This window comes from Bufo gargarizans, chromosome 8 (assembly GCF_014858855.1).
Source record: "Bufo gargarizans isolate SCDJY-AF-19 chromosome 8, ASM1485885v1, whole genome shotgun sequence".
Classification (NCBI taxonomy): Eukaryota; Metazoa; Chordata; class Amphibia; order Anura; family Bufonidae; genus Bufo; species Bufo gargarizans.
In genome coordinates this window covers 122,986,741-123,010,095 of record NC_058087.1, presented here as the reverse complement: position 1 = coordinate 123,010,095, position 23,355 = coordinate 122,986,741, and the positions used below count along the sequence as shown (strand labels likewise).

The following is a 23,355-nucleotide window of genomic DNA, read 5'->3' as shown; positions in this document are numbered from 1 at the left end:
GTCCCTTTAAGACAGAAAGACCCACAAACAAGCAACATCTGAAGACAGGATGCAGTACAGGCCTGACAAAGCATCACAAAGGAGGAAACCCAGTGGTTGGTGATGTCCATGGGTTCCAGACTTCAGGCAGTTATTGCCTGCTAAGAATTCTCTACAAATTACAAAGTATTAAAAAGGAACATTTTATTTATAGTAATAAAGCCCCTGAAATGAGGAGGCTTTATAGAAAAATGGTTGCAATTCCTAAACTTTTCACAGGATATTATTGTTCAACCTCTTGAATTAAACCTGGAAGTCTACACTTCAATTGCATCTCAGTTATTTCATTTCAAATCTGGCATGCAGAACCCAAATCACGAAGATTATGTCACTGTCCAAATATTTCTGGAGCTAGCTGTAACTATAAAAAAAAAGTTATGGGTGGCAGAATATGGTGATGGAAAGAAAGTTTTTTTTATTAAAACAAGGAAAAAATATAAAAATGTGGTATCACTATAATAATACTGACCCTGAGAATGAAAGTAACAGGTCATTTTTAGTATATAGGGACTTCATAAAAACAAAACCCTAAAAGTGTCAGAATTGTGTGTTTTTTTCCAATTCCACCCCTTTGGAATGTTTTCCATTACATCATATGCAATATTAGATAGTGCCATTAGAAAGTATATGTTGCAAAAAACAAGCACCTATGTGAACAAAAAAATAAAAATTATGGCTACGGAAAGGCAGGGAGTGAAAAATGAAAACACAAAAATGGAAAAGGGGTTAAAGGATCTATACAGGAAAAATCAGTTTGTTTGTTTTTTACCAGAAATAATATTACTTTTGTTTATGGGCTATATGTGGAATTGCAGATCAGCCATATGCAGTTGAATGCCAAAGCAGCTCATCACAAAAGAGAGGTGCTGTTTTTTGGGGAAAAAGACAGAATTTTAATCCTGGATTACCCTTTTAACAACCTTTTAGAACAAACAACATGGTCTCACCTTATAATCTGATTCATAACCAAATTCTGATCTTATGCAGCTATTAACATCTTTCGTCTTGCTGATGATATCCTTGGACATGTTGTAAGTTACTTGACATCTTCCTGAAACATCTTCCTAAAACATATAAAACTATTACATTAACTTTCTAATAAAATTTCCCATTTCTCGGAAATAGCATTATTAGAGCATATTGTACAGGGGGCCCTAATGCAGGGATCAGCAACCTCCGGCACTCCAGCTGTTCGGAAACTACAACTCCCAGAATCCTCCTTTCACTTCTGTGGGCGTTACAAGAACAGCTGAGTAAGTGTGCATGCTGGGAGTTGTAGTTTTCCAGCAGATGGAGCGCCGAAGGTTGCTGATCCCTGCCCTAATGGATGGTCCTCTTGGGCCTAAATGGTAGAAGGGGAACGCAAGTGTAGCTTTTGTTGTGTTTTTGCTCCAGTTCTTGCTTTGAAATAAGGATGCAGCAAAAACAGGGAGAAACATGGCGAAACATGGCATGTGGGAATTTAGTGTAAGCCAATACTTTGTAGGGTTAAAGTTTATTATTTAATCAAACACCAAAAGCAACAGAGGTTTCCCAGCTTATTACAAATCTGGTTGATAGATATACTGTACTTAGAACATTTGAATGGTAATGTATATCCTCAGGACTCCTAAACTGTTCTGCAGTAGCTCCAGCACCAGAAATACTGTACAATGCTCCATGCGTCGGACCCCCTGCTGATTAGATCTGGATAGCCTATCCTGATCGGATGTGGCCAGCTCTCCGCCGGACCCCATTATAGTTAATAGGGCAGGCAGGAATTGCCAGATCCAGAAAGCTCCGGCAGGCTGTTCTCTTACCGCTAGTGTGAAACTAGCCTTACTTTGAATTCATAAGGCCATCCGAATTCCCACGTACTGTCACTTTGCAATGTACTTCTATTATGGTCCCAATCTGGTGCTTCTGATGAGCGTCCCACCACCCTTTATCACATCCTACAGTACTGCTGTAGATTACATGGTACACATTCAGCGTGGGATCTTTCCTAGCTTTATTTAAGCCCCAAAATAAGATATGTCATCAAATTTCACATCATGTGCATGGATGGGCTCTTGAGAAAATCTAGTCCTCTAATCCTAGGTTCCACAACCAGCTCTAAAATCTCAGACTGTCAAAGAAGAGAGGGGCCGGGACAGTGTTATTGGTGGAGTCATGCTGTGCTAAATTGAGCAGCCGCACCCGCAATGCATCAAAAACCTTATTTGCACAAAACTAAAAAGAAGCATTTCTCAGGATTAGAGGACTGGATATTTTCAGGGAATCTACTCTATATTGAGGTATGCCTACTATGAAATAGAATATAGAGGTGATCGAGTCCCTTCTCTTAGTCACTTACCTCTAAATGAGTCCCGGAAAGTGGTTGGAACTGAAACAGACTGACAAGTCCCCTTTTTATATCAAGCACTAGGCTATCATCTTCACCTGTAGTGTACAAGCCTATAACCTGGAAAAAAGGCACACATTGAACTAGTATTAATGCAGGGCCTATAATAATTCATCTTAGCAAAGTGCGCAATTCAAAATTGCATTGTTCAGGTATACAGTATGATGGCATTGTTTCCGTATGCAGTATTATTTAGCAATGAGGTATGGAGACAAGGTTCAGGTGTAATGTATTGCAGGTTTATTTAGGTTTACCATGTGATGGCATTGTTTAGGTAGACAGTATTATTTAGGAGGGTGGTATGGAAACATCGTTCAAGTGTACTGTGTTACGGGTTTGCTCAGGTGTACAGTATGATGGCGTTTGTTAGGTATACTGTGTTACTTAGGAGTGCTATATGCAGACATTATTCAGGTGCACTGTTGTCAGACAGCTAGGGAGACAGACGCAGTCTCTCTGGAAGCATATCACCAAGCAAAGACGTGTCTCTCATTCTCCCAGGTGGTCTCTGGCCCTCTGGTGGGACATCCCTCACTGCTTGCTGGCCTCTAGGGGCGGGTTGTCATCCCCGGAGGGCGGAGCTATTAAAGGGTCATGCTTTACGCGTGCACGTCACTCTGTGAGATCCACTCTGGATCTTGGTACTGCTGGGAGACGGGACACCATCATTCCCGGTACTGATGCTGGTACTGATGCTAGGGATGCTGGAACCCCTAGCATCAGCTGTTGCCAGGTAACCACTGTTGTCATGGCTCCTGACTTGAACATGCGGTGGGAGGTTCCTTCCTCTGCACACTCTCAGCCCTCACCTGTGCTTCCCTGGTCTGAGGGTGCAGATTGGGTGTGACCTCAGCAGTGTCGGATGATCTGTGGAGGGATATTTAAACCTGGTCTTTTCCCTCACTCACTGTTGATTATTCAGTTGCTTCCCTGGCTGTGGATCTGAAGCTATCTGGTGAATGGTTTCTCTGGTTATTGACTCTGGTTTTGGTTGTCTTCTGGTTCTTGTGCCCTCGCTTCTGTTTACTGACCATTCTCGTGTTTCCCTATTGACCACTGCATAGTGTCATGGTATTTACTTTGGGTTTTTGCCTAACTGCAGCCAGTGTGCCCAGCTGCCCTGTTATTTGACACCTGGGAAGGGCTCTGCCAAAGTCCCCCTTCCATGCTGGAGGCGGGTGAAGAGTACCCCGATCCCCAAGGCTGTTCAGAGTGTGACGGCTTGTGCAAAGTGTGTCTGGTACACCACGTTTTCTGGCCCTCAGTTTGGATTAATGTTTACATTAGCATTACAACTGTATTGCGGGTTTATTCAGGTGTACAGTATGATGGCATTGTTTAGGTATGCTGTATTATCTATGCGATAAGGAGACATTATTCAGGTGTATTGTATTGTGGGTTTATTCAGGTATACAATATGATGGCATTGTTTAGGTATACGATATTATTTAGGAGTGTGGTATGGAGATATTGTTCAGGTGTACTTTTGTTCTCGTTTATAGTGCGATGGTATTTTTAGACATACTGTATTTAGGAATGCGGAATGGAGGCATTGTTCAGGTGTACTGTATTGCACTTTTGTTCTCGTGTATGATGGTATATTTAGGGATTCTGTATTTATGGGTGCAGTAAGGAGAAATTGTTCAGGTGTACTGTATTGCGGTTTAGTTTAGGTATACTGAATGGCAATATTATTGAAGAGAAATGAGATCTTTGAGATTGTGTAACAAATGCCTATGTATCCATATCTATTTGGATGCACTTGCAATTGTATGTACATTAACTCCCCCTATACTTTGACCAAGTTCTGTGTTCGCCCCTGTAACCAGAAATGGTATTCAAGGGAATGGGGATATTATGCAAATATTTAAAGTCTAGTCAGGTAAAGACCTACCTATACATTATTGTGATCGTTTATAACTGATCGGTGCAAAACAATACAGGATATTCAAAAATATCTGAAAAATATTCATGGTAAAGTAATTATTAACAATAAAACTGGTGTGTTTTGAGATTAGTTGTAATAAGCCTCCAAAAGGGGTTGTGGGGACGACAGATTTTGATGACCTGTCTTTGATACCCAGCAGCCCCGCTGATAAACTGTTCTGGCAGAACTGGAAACTGTACAGTGTACGGTATGATGTGCTGGGGTACTGCAGCTGAGATCCATTTCAAGTAACTGAGAGCTGCACTGCAGAAGCTACATAGTGTACAGAGACGTCTTCGTCCACTCCGTACATCGTATCATTTCCTGCACCTCTGCTGCCCAAAATAGCTGATCCGTGCAGGATAGGTTATCAATATCTGTAGTATACCGCACATAGTGATATCACAGCCATGCAGATTTGTCTATGAAAATAATACATGTAAATATGTGAATTCATGGATGAACTGTGCAGAAAAATAAATACTAATCAATGAAAAAAAACCAATACAAGCATTTGTAATAAAATGTTACCCTTATTTAAATTTCTATAATTATCGATAGCAGAATTGTAAAGATGTGGAGTGTAGAAAAGTGCTGCGTACCAGGCACAGAAATGTATCATTTTACTAACTGGTAATATTTGCTATAAAGTGACTGCAACGTTTAGAGACGCTGAGCAGAGAGAAGAAGCTCCTGTGCAGTATATTCTTTTCTATCCAGGGTGGAGCTGCCATCTAGTGTCCAAACAATGCTGCTCAGACAGTGTACATACTGTATACGCTTTTACAGATAAAGCTCGGCTTTTTGATGGAGGGTGCAGATTTATTATACATGTATTCATAGATCTGTGTTCTCTTGTGTATTGATCGTTACAATTATCATGGCTGTTTTTCATTAACTTAAAGTAATATCACTTGATCGGTCACATTCTTATGACTATGGCCTTCAAATCTGTAACATCTCCTTTGGGTAAGATTAGGAATTGTCTGCTTATCTGAGGGAATGAGGCTGGGGACATTGCAATCATCAAGGTCAAATTCAACCACTTTATTTATTGGATATCTCGGCACTAAAACTGCTGGATGTACTCACAAAAGTATATGTTAAAGGGGTATTCTGGTTGGTATAAGCAATCACCATCCTAAGAATAGGTCATAACCATTAGACTGGTGGGGGACCCCCGCCAATTACAAAAACGGAGACATAACACCCTTCGGAGCCCCTCTGAAATGACTGGAGCAGCAGGTCAGAGAGGCCCATCTCTGTGGGGGTTCTGGAAACGGCCAAGCACTGTACTCTGGATCTCCTGTAAAGATAAATGGAGCAGCAGTGCACATGCTCAATTCATTTTGGAGGGCTCCGAGAAGTGCAATGTCTCGATTTTCTTGATTCATGGGGTATGAAGTCATGATATAACTTCTAATAACTGGTATACCCCATTAATTGATCAATGGTAGCAGGAGAGCAGCAGAGGTATAGCCATGGTGGGTACAGAGGTAGCATTTGGACACAAGACCTTGCGTCCGAGGGGCCCAGAGGCCAATAGAATTTTTCTTTTTTCTACACAACTTATCCCAAAATAATGAACCGCCAATATTTTTTGCGGACAAATTGGAAAACCATGAATGAATTATAAAGATTCTCTGTAGAGTATGTCTATAGCTCAACATACTGATAATATGAGCTGCAAAATGATGAGAATTACCACCAAAATCTAGTAAAGTACCACCAGCCTCCAAAACACACGGTCACATCTACTTTTTTTTCCACGGACACAGGAAAAAAAGTCAGCTATTCTTACAGACTGTCCAGAAATTTCTAGACGATTGGCAATCCTGCCTCTTATATTGAAAGACACTAAAGAATTTATAAATTTGCCCAGAGCAACCAATCAGATTCCACCTTTCATTTTCCAAAGGCACTCAAAAAAAAAAGGGTGGAATCTGATTGGTTGCAATGGGCAAGTAAGCCAGATTTTCTTTAGACCAGGTTTGATAAATCTCCCCCATAGAATTTAAAAGCCATCTTGCTTGTGAACATCTGGACCATAAGACACATGTATCACACATTTGCAGTTATTTTAACTGCTCCTTTGATTGATAGCAGAAAATGGTTCGAAGCAATGTTAGAATAGCTCAGCCTAAACCTCCTGTGATGTGGACGGCAAATATCTGTATCTGTACATTAACATACCTTCCCGGAGCTCCAATGGATAATAACAGGGATTTCTATGCAGCTTCTCTTCTCAGGATTGATGGCTATATTTTCTTTTGTTCCAGGAGCTGTATTATTGTGAACAGTAAAATGTTTCATCTAAAAAGGGAACCGATACATATTTTATAGACACTACAAATACCAAATCACTACATTCAGCCATACTGTATGGAAATGTATACAATTAATTGTACAGTCATGCCAATTGTTTATAACATATGACATTTATCAAACTGGTGTAAAGTAAAACTAGCTTAGTTGCCCATAGCAACCAATCAGATTCCAACTTTCATTTTCCAATGTAGTGGTCCAAAATAAATCGTGGAATCTGGTTGCTATGGACAACTAAGCCAGTTCTACTTTACATTAGTTTGATAAATGACCTCCACTAGTGTCTGAATTAGAGCCTAGAAACATTAACTTGTGCAAACTGTATGCATTAACATTAAAGGGTTTTTCCAGGATTTTAATATTGATGAACTATCCAGGAGAACCTCTTTAAGAATCCAAGCTTAAAGGAAAGCCAGCCCTGAATGAGCAAGGCCAGAAAAGAACTTTGCACATTCAAACTCATGCCAGATGAGTAATAGGAGGGATATAGAGAAGTTCTTGGAGAATTGGTGCTGAAAAGGACTACTGATTCTCCATAGCCACATGTTGAGGAGTTTAAAGTCTTAGGGTGGCTGGACACAGTTGAGAAGCAGATTGGCCATCTGTAATGGATAAACTATCAGGAGCACCCCGAACCACCATCAGGTAGGAGAAACCCAAGACCATGGTATACCCCAAAGAAAAGAAAGGTGTGTCCTTCCCATCACTACACATGTAACGCCTCAGAGTGGCATTACCACCTTTGCACCTCGCTACTGTCTTTATTGGTTAACCTCATGTGTAGGAGCAGTCTAGTGCACCCCCAGCTAAAGGAAGGGTTTTCTGTTGGACATGCCCAGGCCAAGCCAAGCCAGCCAGAGCACCTTCAGCTCTGCTGGATATGGAGGCCACAGCTTGGGGCCTCAGGAACCAGGAGGAGATTTCCCTGGCCTAATTAAGAGACAGACTACAAAGAGAGAAGTTGCAGCATAAAGCAGAGGCTGAGTTATACAGCCAGCCTGTTAGCAGAGCCAGAGAGTAACAAATGTAGCAGAGTTGAGTTTGCCTGCCAGAGTTTAATGCTAAAGCCTGCTGGGACAAAGACAAAGTCTGTAAACCATTTTGGAAAACTTTTACCAAAGTAAAGCTGCTATTCAACTTCATCACAAGGTCTGGACTCAAGTTATTTCTTTCATCCCTCTGCTCTGGAGCCAAGGCCTGGGGTTCCAGCTGTATCCAGGTTGGAGCACCGTGACACAAAACATTAAGGGATATTTTTGGCCACCCTATATCACTTGGCCATTCCTACACCTGGGTACTTGGTACATTCTTTCCTTTAGGGCCCCAGGTGGCGGCCCGAAGTATGTATGTGCTCCCCATGTTTGTGTGGGATTTCTACAGGTACTCTGGTTTCCTCCCACACTGCAAAGACATACTGGGGAATTTAGATTGTGAGCGTCACTGTGGACAATGAGGATAATGGCTGCAAAGTGTAGTGAAATATGTTAGTACTATATAAGCAAGTAAAAAGTTGATTCCCCTCTGAAAGGATGTTGTGACATCACAGGTTGGTTAATTCAGGTAAGTTTTCCTCATGTAATGCTTTTGTTATATTACAAGTGGGCTTCAGTTAAGTAAGCTATTGTGACATCAGTCACAGAGAGGCTTTTGTGACATCACAAGAGGATTTCCCTCAGGTATGCTACGGTGACATCACAAGTGGGTTTCCATCAAGCTGTTGTGATATTATTACTGTCTATTTCACAGATAAGCTATTGTTACCTTATGACTGTTTAATTATAAGTGAGCTGAAGTAAGAAACAGCTAAAGCTAGTTTCACACTAGCACTAAACTGTTTAAGCAGGCTGTTCCAGGAAAGGAACAGATTTCATTGTATAAGCTGTTGCAACATCACAAGTGGGGTTACTGTTCTCCAGGTAAGCTCATTAGGGCTCTTTCACACCTGCGTTATGGTCTTCCGGCATAGAGTTCCGTCGTCGGGGCTCTATGCCGGAAGAATCCTGATCAGGATTATCCTAATGCATTCTGAATGGAGTGAAATCCGTTCAGGATGCATCAGGATGTCTTCAGTTCCGGAACGGAACATTTTTTGGCCGGAGAAAATAGCGCAGCATGCTGCGCTTTTTGCTCCGGCCAAAAAAACTGAAGACTTGCCGCAAGGCCGGATCCGGAATGAATGCACATTGAAAGGCATTGATCCGGATCCGGCCTTAAGCTAAACGTCGTTTCGGCGCATTGCCGGATATGACGTTTAGCTTTTTTAGAGTGGTTACCATGGCTGCCGGGACGCTAAAGTCCCGGCAGCCATGGTAAAGTGTAGCGGGGAGCGGGGGAGCAGCATACTTACCATCCGTGTGGCTCCCGGGGCGCTCCAGAGTGACATCAGGGCGCCCCAGGTGCATGGATGACGTGATCGCATGGCACGTAATCCATGCGCATGGGGCGCTCTGACGTCATTCTGGAGCGCCCCGGGAGCCGCACGGATGGTAAGTATACCGCTCCCCGCTCCTACTATGGCAACCAGGACTTTGATAGCGTCCTGGGTGCCATAGTAACACTGAAAGCATTTTGAAGACGGATCCGTCTTCAAATGCTTTCAGTACACTTGCGTTTTTCCGGATCCGGCGTGTAATTCCGGCAAGTGGAGTACACGCCGGATCCGGACAACGCAAGTGTGAAAGAGGCCTAAGGCATTAGACATTACAAATAGGTTTCCATCAGATATGCGATGGTGGCTTCACAAGTGGGCTTAATTATCTGCTATGGGTTTCTTTCTGGTAAACTGGTAAAACTAGGTCTTATCTGGTAAAGCTACTTTGACATCACAAGTAGGTTTAGTTATGTAAGGTATTATAACATCACAAGTGAATTTCCTTGGTGTATGCTTTTGTGACATCAGAAGTGACATGTCACAGAAGGTTACCTGACTGAAAACCAAGCTATAATGTTGCAATAGGCTTTGGTAATCTGTTGTGACATTCTACGTGTTTTTTTTCTCAAATTAGGCTATTGTGATATCAAGTACCGTAAGTTTCAGTCAGCTATCTCATTTTGATATCACAAGATTGTTTCTGACAAATGTCAGCTGTGGTAACATCAAAAATGGGTTTTAGCAAAGTTATGTTGTGAAATTACAAATAAGTTTCTATAAGGTTGCTGGTTGAACATCACAAGTTGTGTTCCCCCTGGTTAGTTGTTGTAAGATTAGTTAGGTAACCCTGTTGTGACATCACAAATGGGTTTTGGTTATTTAAGTTTTTGTGAAACCACAAATAGGTTTCTTTTTTTTTTTTTCTCTTCCATTCATATTTTATTAGTTTTTAGAAAAAGACATACATTGTTAAACATAAAAAAAGACAAACGGCTACACAATCAGCTCTATACACGGTCACGTTAACGACAGTAGCTTAGCCGATATACATACCACAATAAATACCAAACAAAATTAAACTAAACAAAAAACATAAAGAAGACAGAAAAACATACAGTGCAATCGCTAGGCAATTTTTACACAGGTATAATTTTATATAGGTATATTTTTATATCTTCTCTCCAAATTATTTACTTCAGACGCCCTTTGCCCTTTTGAATATCTTCATAGGCGGTTCCTGATCCCACACACAGATTTTTATAAATACCTGTGTATTAGACATTTTTTTAAAGCTAACTGTCCGTTTAATCTGGTGTGCAATCGGGAAGTGTTTAGTCTGTGGTCAGTGGCTCCGCCACAAGGTACACGATTGAGGCCTCTGTATATGATGATGGGAGAGAAGGGATTATTCGTTAAAACGACACCATTGGTTTCCTGGGCAAGAGATTTGGGGTTGGAGTTTACTGATGAGCAGTGGTCTATGGCCTTCACCTGTATAAATAAAAATATTAGATGTGCTCTACATTATGAATCCCTGATGAAGACCACACTAAGGTGGTACTATACACCGGATCGCCTGAGCCATATATTTCCCGACCTTTCATATCTATGTTGGCGGGGATGCGGCGATAGGGGTACATTGTACCACATTTTGTGGTCTTGCCCGAGGTTGCGGGATATCTGGAGGGCTACATTCTGTCTTGCCTCGGATCTACTGGGCTTCCAGCTCCCGCCATCTCCCTCATTGGCTCTTTTATGGATTGATTTGGTTCGGATACCATGTGAGGGGAGGGTGGTACTGGGACACCTTTTTCTTTCAACCAAATTGGCCATAGTTAAAAACTGGAAATCACGGTATGTTCCATGCCTAACGGAGATCATCCGTAGGCTAAATTCTACTTATATACATGAGTGTGCGCTGGCGGGAGCTGGAGAAGCGGCCGCAAGGTTCGAGAGGGAATGGGGGATATGGAGAGTTTCTCCGCTTGCTTTATCATTCCCCGATGGATATATTCAGGTGTATTTAATGTATGGTTGATCCCCTGCTATATATATAAAAATATATAAAAATATACCACAAATAGGTTTCAGTCATGTAAACTATTTTGACATCACAAGTGGGTATCAATGAAGTTACTGTGAAATCACAGGTGGATTGCCCTTAATTTGTAAGTATTATAAATCTAGTATAGTATATATTACTATTGTGACATCACATGAATGTTTACCTTGGTAAGGTGTTGTGACATCACAAGTGGAGTTCAGCAGGTGTGCTATTATTGTTATTGTGACATCACAAGATAATTTCCCTCTAGTAAGCTATTGGGACACCACAAGTAGGTTTTTTCAGGTAAGTTGTTGCGACATCAACAGTGGGTTTTTCTTCAGGTAATCTGTTTTGACATCATAATTGGTTTTCCCTCAGGATACACATGTGGGGTTCCCCTCAAGGAAACTATTGTGTAATCACACGTTGGTTTCCCTCAGGTAGGCTAATGTGCCATTGTGGATTCTAGTTATGTAAATTATTGTGACATGACATGCGGGTTTCCTTCTGGTAAGCTGTTCTTTTATTCTTTATTCTATCCCCAGGGTAGGGCAGGATAGGGAATAAGTAACTTGGAGATTGGAGTGGGTCATACTGCTTGTGTTCTGTAGCTTAGACAGTATACATACCAAAATTATAAAAAGCACATACCTGTACATGTACAAGCTGCTCGTGTGGTTGGTCCTTGTTTCTCCACAGAAGGGAGGTGTCTATAACGGCATGAATCTGCAGCTTCGTTGTCGGCATTGTTGATTGTGCAAAATATGCTAAAATTAGATCCAGTGTGTAGCGATATTGATACAAGGTATTGGGTTCAAAAGATGGAACATCTGAGAAACCTATATTTAAAAAAATATTATGTTAGTTAGAGATAAATTATTCTTGAGACTGGATATGAAAGCAAGCTTCACTAACCATCACAATGCTTGATCCTGCACTTTTTTATTTTTTATTTGCATGTTCCTTTTACATTGGGAGATATTTACTAAGCCAAATGTGCTGGCATTCTGGCTCACTTTGCCCCAAAACAGGCTTACACGCCCTTCACCAAACCTATTAAAGGGGTTGTTATTTTTATTGATGACCTATCCTCAGGACAGGCCATCAATATCAGATTGGCGGGGGCCAACACCCAACACCCCCGCTGATCAGCCTTCCCTTCATTCTTTACCTGCTCGCCACTGCAACAGCAGTAGTGAGCAGGTGTAATTACAAGAAGCTGTCCCATTCACTTCATACTACAAGAAAGTTTACACTACTCGCAGGTGGACATCCATAAAGCTAGCATGCAGAAAGCAAACGTATGGCAGCACAACATCTCACATACACACAATAAAACTGGGAAATAGATTTTCTAGATTAAAGTGGTATTATACCTACTATAAATGGAAAAAATAGAAGCTCTTCGTGAACATTTTTGATCAAACGTGTGTCGGACCCATCTACCAGGCGTCAAGGTGGCTTCTGCAGATGGGTCCCTAACACTAACAGAACTGCCTCTCCTGGACTTGATCTAAGCCTACAATGTTCAAGCCAATGTTCACTTCATACACTTGAATAGGATTGAGCCATTCAATTAAAGTGAATGGGACAGCTTCTTGTACTTACACCTGCTCGCCGCTGCCGTTGCAGTGGCGAGCAGGTAAACAATGAAGGGACGGCAGCACTAGCATGGTACATGCCTTCTGTTAAACCAGCTGATCAGCAGGGGGGTGGGGGTGCTAGGCGGAGACTTCCATCTAGAAGTGAGCCTGGTGACACCACCGGCTTTAGCACTGCCCTAGGCTGTTTTACAGGCAAGGGCAGTGCTAAAGACTGCCCATTAGTGCCGGTAATGTCACCAGAATTAAACAAACAGCCCTTGTACTGCGCTGCGCAGCGCAAGGGGGAACATCGGAGCTAGAAATGCTCCGATGCTCCACTCAGACATTGTAAATGAGTGAAGGAGAGCTCTGAACCTGGACAACTTTACCTATAAGGTGTCTTTTTTTTTCTTCTTATCAGCATAATAAAAATGATATAGGTGAGTTTTGTGTATAGTAACAAGTTCAGGTCAAGATATTATATACACGTTGTTCTGTATATCCTGAAGGTGAAAGATCAATTTAGCATTTTCTCAGGTCCCTGCTCAGATACCAAGATGTGTATTGTAATTTGGACTCATTGGGCCAGATTTATCATTAGCTCAAGTCAGAATAATGGAGTGAAAAAGTCGCAAAAAAATGCGCAAATGCTAAAACTGAGCATAAATTTGCGACTTTTTTCTGCTCTGCACTATGCTCGCCAGTTTTCTGAAAGTGGGCGTGTTTTCTTATGTAAATGAATCTCTAGACAGATTTACTATTGGAACTATTTAAAAAGTCGCAAACAAATGCGCAATTTCACTCCAGTGAGGACCATGCTTGTCTTATGAGACCTTTTAATAGAACATGCGACTTTTTCGTAAAAACTTGCAACTTTTTCGTAAAAACTTGCAACTTTTTCGTAAAAACGTGCGACTTTTGTAAAGCTCCTTACTGACGGATAAACTGCTAACGTCAAACCACATTTATTACAATCTTAAAGAGCCGATCATAAATCTGACTTGGCTAAAACTGACTTTAACCATATGTGAAAGCGGAGTGAGCTGTCAGAGTCATGATAAATCTGGCCCAATATATGTATTGAATAAAATAGTAAAATGCCCCAATCACCGTTTTTTGTTGCTTTGCCTTCCCCCCCAAAAAAAAAAAAAATACATACTCCAATAATGGTATCAATAAAAACTGCAGCTTGCCCTGCCACTGCTCCGTAGACAGAAATATAAAAAAGCTTTGGCTGTCAGAAAATGACAATGAAAAGAAATGTTTTTAAAGTAGTTTTTTTTTAAGCATTAAAACATAAAAATGACATGTTTGGTATTGATCAAATCATAATGACCTGCAGAAAAAGAGTTATGTCATTTTTACCACCCAGTGAACACTGTAAATACAATACCTGTAAAACAATAATTCTATTTTTTTTCCAATTCCACCCCATTATTAATTGTTTTGCAGCTTCCCAAAACATTTTATGGAATATTAAATGGAGCCATTAGAAAGTACATCTTGTCCCTCAAAACAAAGTTCTCATATGGCTATGTAAATGGGAAAGCCAAAAAGTTATGGCTCTTGGAATGTAGGGAGGAAACAATTTTGTTTTTTATTTATGGCACCAAGGGGTTAAAAGGCTTATATTAAAAGGTAAGCACTAAAGGGGTTGGATTTGAAAGGTGAGTGAATCTTCCCAATATTTTCATTAAATTTACTGTCTCTGACTTTTGATCCTTTTTGTAGAGAAAGATGCTGTCTGCGTGTATTACCAGAAGTGCTTGGCTGAAATACTAAATTCTTCTGGTAATTTCTCTAATGTTTTTAGATGACCCGATGCATGAATCAGGTGGCCTTCTCTTTTTAACCTCCCCCCCCTTCCACTTAGCAGGCAGTTTGCTTGTTTTCCCTGCTGGGAGTTCCACATGGGACTATAGCAGAAGATATTTTGACAGCTGCTAAGACGACTTGTTCTTCTTCACAGCTTCTTCCATGTGTAATCGTATCTCTTCACACTACACATTGTTGAAATTGTGCTGGAAAAGCGGAGAATTCTGTATGAAGTAAGAACCCATCTGCTAATGCTGCTTCAGTATTTCTCACCATATATACCTGCTCACTGCAAAATGAAATGTATTAACACCAGTATGTCATATCAGTAACGCAGTCCAAAGAAAGTGATCACTCCTCACTTGTGTGATACCGAAAGGTAGTTTTGGCGCTCCCCCAGCTTTAATCAAAAGGGGCCCACCTATCGTGATTGTGTCACACTTAACAACTATAATCGCCAATGGGGCCGTCCGGCCTGAATATAGGGGTGCTGCAACTGTTAAAACTGCCACCCAGGTAGGTTTTTTCCGCAAGCAGATTGAAGAATGCCAGGAAGGAAGAGAAAAGGGTCCATGGATGGTGCTCTCTCAGTGGATCCAATACAGTACAAAATGCAGTTAAAACAACTTGCTTAAAGGGAACCTGTCACCAGTTTTATGGTGTCCTAACTAAGGGCAACATAAATAAGTGACTGATTCTCTTAGCAAAATGCTGGGTCACTTTCTTTAATCGACCCAGTCAATCTGCCAACATCTTGTATTGAAAAGCTCCAGCTGATAATGATGAGTCATGAATATTCATGAGCTCCTGACTCTCCCCGCCCACCTGCTGCTGAATGACAGTTATTTTCCATAGGAATCAGCAGCAGGTGGGCAGGGGAGTGGCTATAGCTCTGAATTAAATATACGCTGGACTCAATGACATCACGCTGGACTCGAATCAGCTCGAATTAGCATGCGGCATGTGGCATCTTTGTGTGTATATTATGAGGTAACCATCTGTCACACCAGTAAGTGAATACTTCTAAGGCACTTTTTAGTAGTTAATGATTGTAAATAATTAGTTAGATTATAATCAAATATCCACATGACAGGTTCCCTTTAAAATATAAGATGCATCTTTATTAAAAGGCATACAGACAATGCATTCCAGGATTAAACCCCTTCATTACGTCTTTTCTGACACATCTTGTATTTTATGCAAATGGTTTTAACAGTATTTCTGTACTGTAATGGATCCATTCAGAGAGCACCATTCCTGGACTTTTTTTTATTTTTATTTTTTCTTCCTTCTTGGCATTTTGACTAAATGTCATCTGTCTAGGAAAGAAAGTAGCAGGCTAATCTTCCTTTCTACAAACCGGATTCCCAAAAAGTTGGGACACTATACAAATCGTGAATAAAAACTGAATGCAATGATGTGGAGGTGCCAACTTCTAATATTTTATTCAGAATAGAACATAAATCACGGAACAAAAGTTTAAACTCAGAAAATGTACCATTTTAAGGGAAAATTATGTTGAATCAGAATTTCATGGTGTCAACAAATCCCCAAAAAGTTGGGACAAGGTCATTTTCACCACTGTGTGGCATCTCCCCTTCTTCTTACAACACTCAACAGACGTCTGGGGACCGAGGAGACCAGTTTCTCAAGTTTAGAAATAGGAATGCTCTCCTATTCTTGTCTAATAGAGGCCTCTAACTGTTCAATCGTCTTGGGCCTTCTTTGTTGCACCTTCCTCTTTATGATGCGCCAAATGTTCTCTATAGGTGAAAGATCTGGACTGCAGACTGGCCATTTCAGTACCCGGATCCTTCTCCTACGCAGCCATGATGTTGTGATTGATGCAGAATGTGGTCTGGCATTATCTTGTTGAAAAATGCAGGGTCTTCCCTGAAAGAGATGACGTCTGGATGGGAGCATATGTTGTTCTAGAACCTGAATATATTTTTCTGCATTGATGGTGCCTTTCCAGACATGCAAGCTGCCCATGGCCACACGCACTCATGCAACCCCATACCATCAGAGATGCAGGCTTCTGAACTGAGCGTTGATAACAATTTGGGTTGTACTTGTCCTCTTTGGTCCGGATGACATAGCGTCCCAGATTTCCAAAAAGAACTTCGAATCGTGACTCGTCTGACCACAGACCAGTCTTCCATTTTGCCACACTCCATTTTAAATGATCCCTGGCCCAGTGAAAACGCCTGAGCTTGTGGATCTTGCTTAGAAATGGCTTCTTCTTTGCACTGTAGAGTTTCAGCTGGCAACGGCGGATGGCACGGTGGATTGTGTTCACTGACAATGGTTTCTGGAAGTATTCCTGAGCCCATTCTGTGATTTCCTTTACAGTAGCATTCCTGTTTGTGGTGCAGTGTCGATTAAGGGCCCGGAGATCACGGGCATCCAGTATGGTTTTACGGCCTTGACCCTTACCCACAGAAATTGTTCCAGATTCTCTGAATCTTCGGATGATGTTATGCACAGTTGATGATGATAGATGCAAAGTCTTTGCAATTTTTCGTTGGGTAACACCTTTCTGATATTGCTCCACTATCTTTCTGTGCAACATTGTGGGAATTGGTGATCCTCTACCCATCTTGGCTTCTGAGAGACACTACCACTCTGAGAAGCTCTTTTTATACCCAATTATGTTGCCAATTGACCTAATTAGTGTTAATTGGTCTTCCAGCTCTTCGTTATGCTCAAATTTACTTTTTCCAGCCTCTTATTGCTACTTGTCCCAACTTTTTTGGGATTTGTTGACACCGTGAAAATTTGAATCAATGTATTTTTCCTTTAAAATTATACATTTACTCGGATTAAACGTTTGATCTGTCATCTACGTTCTATTACAAATAAAATATTGACATTTGCCATTTCCACATCATTGCATTCAGTTTTTATTCACAATTTGTTTAGTGTCCCAACTTTTTTGGAATCCGCTTTGTAGTTTGTTTCTTATTTTGTAGAAAACATTAGGTTAATTAAGGTTCTGGCCCATATTTACTAAGGTGTCTTTTTCCAATTTGCTCAAAAAGTGGTGGTGGTTAGCAGAAAGGGGCAGGCTTAGCAGGAAAGGGGGCATGGAATAAGATGCACCAAATCCAGTAATGCAGTGACTCAGATGCTAAAGATGAGACTTACCTTATTTTACCTTCAAATCTAACACCTGTCATGTCATTTATTATCCAAAACTGTAACTTTGTGATGTTGCGTTGACTCCTAGCAGGCACATCACAGGTTAACTGATCCTGCTTTTAGGTTATCAGGCAGGGGCAGACCCAGGTTTTAGCAGCCATATTGGTTGGTAATGGTGAGGGGGACTGTACGTGAAGGTAACACACACGTACACTGCCTTGGACTTTACAGCATCTTGCCTAGAGGTTTAAGTCTCGGGTCCCTACACATTTTAAAGAGAAAGATTGCAAGTGTCTTTTAAAGGGCCACATCCCACAGTGGGCATTGTAGAACCATTTTAAAAGGATTCTGCCTCTTGAGAGTACAGTAATATTGAAAGACTGTATCTGGATGTGGCCTGTGGAGTTCACCACCTTTGTTCTACCAGAAACTTATGAGAACTGTTGACAAGGACTCTGCCTACTCTCAAGAGTAAGTGTATTTTCACTTTGCTAAAAGTTTCTGTAAAAACGTGGTTACTGGTTTTATAAAAGCAGGCATTATCATCGCATATTTGCCATGCCTGGTTCCTTGCCTTGCACCCAGGGGTGTAGCTATAGGGGGTGCAGAGGTAACAGTCACTACCTACCAGGCCCAGGAGCCTGAGGGGGCCTTCTGGCTGGAGGGAAGGGGTTAGGTCAAGAATTTGGCATGGGGAGGGGGTTGCCGTTTCAATTTTTGCCTCAGGCAGCAGGAAGTTATGTGCCTCCCTGACCACAAAACACTGAGGGAAGGGGGACTCAAGCTGAACTCTTGCACCAGGGCCCATGAACCTTTAGCTACACCCCTGTTTGCACCCCACACCACTCACCAACACCAAGGGCACTCCCACCGCCATCAAGCAGGAAACCTCTAGACCATGGTGTGCCCCGAGGGGAAGAAAGGGTGCACCCGTCCCTTCACTGTGCACATGGTCCCGTGGGAGTGCTGGAGTCACATTAACCACCACTGTCTGGACTACCACTCCGATCCTCTCCCTCTAGCACTTTCACATACCGGGCCTGACAATGCAGTAAGTCAACCAATAGTTTGTATAGAGTTAGAAAAACGTGTCTATACCTGCATCACATCCATCATGAGCCCCTTTGGTAAATGTGGACCAGCTGTAGACAGTCTGGGGGTCGCTCACTCCAGGTCTAAAATTGTGGGAAGGGGGTGTTTTACCTCACTCCTAGAATTTTAAGGCAGCAATGAAAAAACTGCCCTTCCATCTTGCAATTTAGTTTTGGCAGGAGAGTAATAATAGTGGTAGAACATCCCCTGACTGATGATATCAATGTTGCATCAGGAACTGGATGAAGCAAGCTGTGTTGTCCGTGTCAGGATGACCCAGTAAAAAGGGTTGACAACCGTTCAGAAATTTCTGGACAGTCTGTAAAAATAAGCGACTGTTTTTCCTGTATCCATGATAGAAAATAGATATGTCCGTGATTTTTTGGGCTGGTGGTACTTGACTAGCTTCTTTTGGAAGTAGCGCTCATCATTTTACAGCTCACAGAAAAGGCTGGTAATGAGCAGTGATGGCCAGTTTGCATTGTTCGCCTGCGAACACATGCGGGCTGCCATCTTTTCTCACAAGTCCGGTGATGCACAGGTAAATCCTTACTTGTGCGCGAGCAGGTCTGAAATCAAATGTGGAACAGCCCGATGAAGGCCCCCGGCGGCTGTTCTCGGAACTGCCTGCTCCCGGTGAAAGCATTTGATTTCAGACCTGCTCATGCACAGGCACAGGTAAGGGCTTACCTGTACCTCGCCGGACTTGTGAGAAAAGATGGCAGCCCGCATGTGTTCGCTGGCGAACAATACGAATTGGCCATCACTGTTAATGAGTTCTCCTATTTAGAAAAAAAAATGACACTAAAATGCCACAAACTGCAGCAAAAAATGTAGGTACCCTAAAAAACATACAGTTGCAAGAAAAAGTATGTGAACCCTTTGGAATGATATGGATTTCTGCACAAATTGGTCATAAAATGTGATCTGATCTTTATCTAAGTCACAACAATAGAAAATCATAGTCTGCTTAAACTAATAACACACAAAGAATTAAATGTTACCATGTTTTTATTGAACACACCATGTAAATATTCACAGTGCAGGTGGAAAAAGTATGTGAACCCCTAGACTAATGACATCTTCAGGAGCTAATTGGAGTGAGGTGTCAGCCAGCTGGAGTCCAATCAATGAGATGAGATTGGAGGTGTTGGTTACATCTGCCCTGCCCTATAAAAAACACACACCAGTTCTGGGTTTGCTTTTCACAAGAAGCATTGCCTGACATGAATGATGCCTCGCACAAAAGAGCTCTCAGAAGACCTACGATTAAGAATTGTTGACTTGCATAAAGCTGGAAAGGGTTATAAAAGTATCTCCAAAAGCCTTGCTGTTCATCAGTCCACGGTAAGACAAATTGTCTATAAATGGAGAAAGTTCAGCACTGCTGCTACTCTCCCTAGGAGTGGCCGTCCTGTAAAGATGACTGCAAGAGCACAGCGCTCAATGAGGTGAAGAAGAATCCTAGAATCTCAGCTAAAGACTTACAAAAGTCTCTGGCATATGCTAACATCCCTGTTAGCGAATCTAAGATACGTAAAACACTAAACAAGAATGGATTTCATGGGAGGATACCACAGAGGAAGCCACTGCTGTCCAAAAAAACCATTGCTGCACGTTTACAGTTTGCACAAGAGCACCTGGATGTTCCACAGCAGTACTGGCAAAATATTGTGTGGACAGATGAAACCAAAGTTGAGCTGTTTGGAAGAAACACACAACACTATGTGTGGAGAAAAAGAGGCACCTCACACCAACATCAAAACCTCATCCCAACTGTATAGTATGGTGGTGGGGGCATCATGGTTTGGGGCTGCTTTGGGCCTGGACGGATTGCTATCATCGAAGGAAAAATGAATTCCCAAGTTTATCAGGACATTTTGCAGGAGAACTTAAGGCCATCTGTCCACCAGCTGAAGCTCAACAGAAGATGGGTGTTGCAACAGGACAACGACCCAAAGCATAGAAGTAAATCAACAACAGAATGGCTTAAACAGAAGAAAATACGCCTTCTGGAGTGGCCCAGTCAGAGTCCTAACCTCAATCCGATTGAGATGCTGTGGCATGACCTCAAGAAAGCGATTCACACCAGACATCCCAAGAATATTGCTGAACTGAAACAGTTCTGTAAAGAGGAATGGTCAAGAATTACTCCTGACCGTTGTGCTCGTCTGATCTGCAACTACAGGAAACGTTTGGTTGAAGTTATTGCTGCCAAAAGAGGTTCAACCAGTTATTAAATCCAAGGGTTCACATACTTTTTCCACCTGCACTGTGAATGTTTACATGATGTGTTCAATAAAAACATGGTAACATTTAATTATTTGTGTGTTATTAGTTTAAGCAGACTGTGATTGTCTATTGTTGTGACTTAGATGAAGATCAGATCACATTTTATGACCAATTTGTGCAGAGATCCATATCATTCCAAGGGGTTCACATACTTTTTATTGCAACTGTATGAGCATATTCTGGCATTATTTTATTGAAGCTCCCAGCAACTCGGCTGATCATCTGTTAGAAGTGGCGCTGGCGCTCTGGTGGGTGCTGTGGCCTCTTCTTACGCCAGTGATGTTACGTTCATCAGTCACGCGGACAAGGCTCAGCTCAGTGCCATTCAAGTGAATGGGGCTCAGCTGCAATACCAAGAAAAGCTGCTATACGGTGCTATGCTGGGAATACTGTGAGGAGGCCACAGCGCTCACCGAAACACTGGAGTCTCTTCAAACAGCTGGTTGTCAGGGGTTCTGGGAGCTGGACCCTCACCGATCAGATATTGATCCCCTATCCTTTGGATACATCATCAATATGACAGAAGGTATCTGTATTTTGCAGATCTGTAGTTTGTAGACCAAAATAAGGACATGGCTGTGTGCATGACGCCTTATATTTAGACAGCATATATTTTGATAACACAGTCCGAGGAGGACCCTAATATACTACAATTGTTCATGCTGTGTAATAGATTCATCTTGATTCGAGGCCCTTTTAACACGAGCGTGACAGATTTGCTCCGGGTGCGTTCAGTGAAACTCGCACTACTTTGCAAGCAAGTTCAGTCAGTTTTGACTGCGATTGCGTTCAGTTTTTTTCCACGCGGGTGCAATGCGTTTTGATGCGTTTTTCACACACGTGATAAATTGAAGGTTTACAAAGAACATCTCTTAACAACCATCAGTGAAAAACGCATTGCATCTGCACTTGCTTGCGGATGCAATGCGTTTTTCACTGAAGCACCATTCACTTCTATGGGGCCAGGGCTGCGTGAAAAACGCAGAATATAGAACATGCTGCGTTTTTTAACACAGCGCAGAACTGATGCGCTCATGTACACAGACCCATTGAAATGAATGGGTCAGGATTCAGTGTGAGTGCTATGCGTTCACGTCACGCATTGCACCTGCGCAGAATTCTTGCCCGTGTAAAGGGGCCTAAAGCCTTATTCACACGTCAGTGTTCAGTCAGTGATCTCCATCAGTGATTGTAAGCCAAAATCAGGATTGGAGCCTCCACAGACATAAGCTATAAGGGAAAGATCTTCACCTGTTCTGTGTTAAGAGCCGCAACTGGTTTTGGCTCACAATCACTGATGGAAATCACTGACCAAACACTGATGTGTGAATGAGGCATAAGAGTTCTTAAGCAGCCAGGGGCCAGATCTCTCGCCCAGCCCTGACAATCTCATGTCTGTGCTGCTGCTCAGAGTAATCGAGCTGCTGGAGCAGCAACTGTTCATGCTTCGCCGCTTGCTGCTTTTGAACACTTTTTGATGAATGAATCGATTTGATCACCTCTAATCTTGATAGAAGACACTCCTCCTTACACCAGAGTAACACCTCTTTCACATGACCATTTTTTTTTTTCGTTTACAGGCTGTTTTTTGCGTTACGTATACGGAATTCATTTCAATGGTTCCGCAAAAAAAAAAACTGAATGTACTCCGTATGCATTTCGTTTCCGGATTTCCATTTTTCCGTTCCGTTGAAAGATAGAACATGTACTATTATTGCCCGCAAATCACGTTCTATGGCTCCATTCAACTCAATGGGTCCGGAAAAAAAAAAAAAAAAGGAACACATACCGAAATGCATCTGTATGTCTTCCGTATCCATTCCATTTTTGCGGAACCATCTATTGAAAATTTTATGTCCAGCCTCATTTTTTCTATGCAATTACTGTATATGCTATACGGAAAAACAGAACAGAAAATGAAACACAACAGAAACAAAAAAACGGAACAACGGATCCGTGAAAAACTGACCGAAAAACACTGCAAAAGCCATACTGTCGTGTGAAAGAGGCCTAAGGCTAACTTTACACTATTTTGACCACAAACTGTTGAATATTATCAATAGATCTTTCTCATTTTTGGACTCGACAAAGCCAGAGAAGTGTCTAGTAAAGCGATAAAGTGTTTAAAACGGACAATAAATGATGCCTATGGAATACACACCCGTCCGGCACATACATTTACAGTAATAAATGTGCCCTATTAACCTGTTGAATATAGTTGTAGGCTGCTCTGACACATTAGAAGTTCCCAGTAGAAGGTTTCAGCACTGGCAACTTCAAACATGATTCAGCGTTATTAGTCATGACTAAATCCACAGTACTTGGAAATCATTTACCCAA

The 23,355-nt window shown here is 41.8% G+C and overlaps 1 protein-coding gene across 1 annotated transcript in view; it reads right to left on the bottom strand.

Moving 5' to 3' along the window:
- LOC122945269 (microsomal triglyceride transfer protein-like) overlaps positions 1–23,355 on the bottom strand; it is a 95,348-nt gene that overhangs the window by 71,692 nt on the left and 301 nt on the right. The window contains exons 2-5 of the mRNA XM_044304291.1: positions 11,744–11,931; positions 6,543–6,662; positions 2,375–2,482; positions 987–1,103 (exon numbers count right to left, since the gene is read on the bottom strand). Of these exons, the coding sequence (XP_044160226.1) occupies positions 987–1,103; positions 2,375–2,482; positions 6,543–6,662; positions 11,744–11,931 (533 nt within the window). The remainder of the gene's footprint in view (positions 1–986; positions 1,104–2,374; positions 2,483–6,542; positions 6,663–11,743; positions 11,932–23,355) is intronic.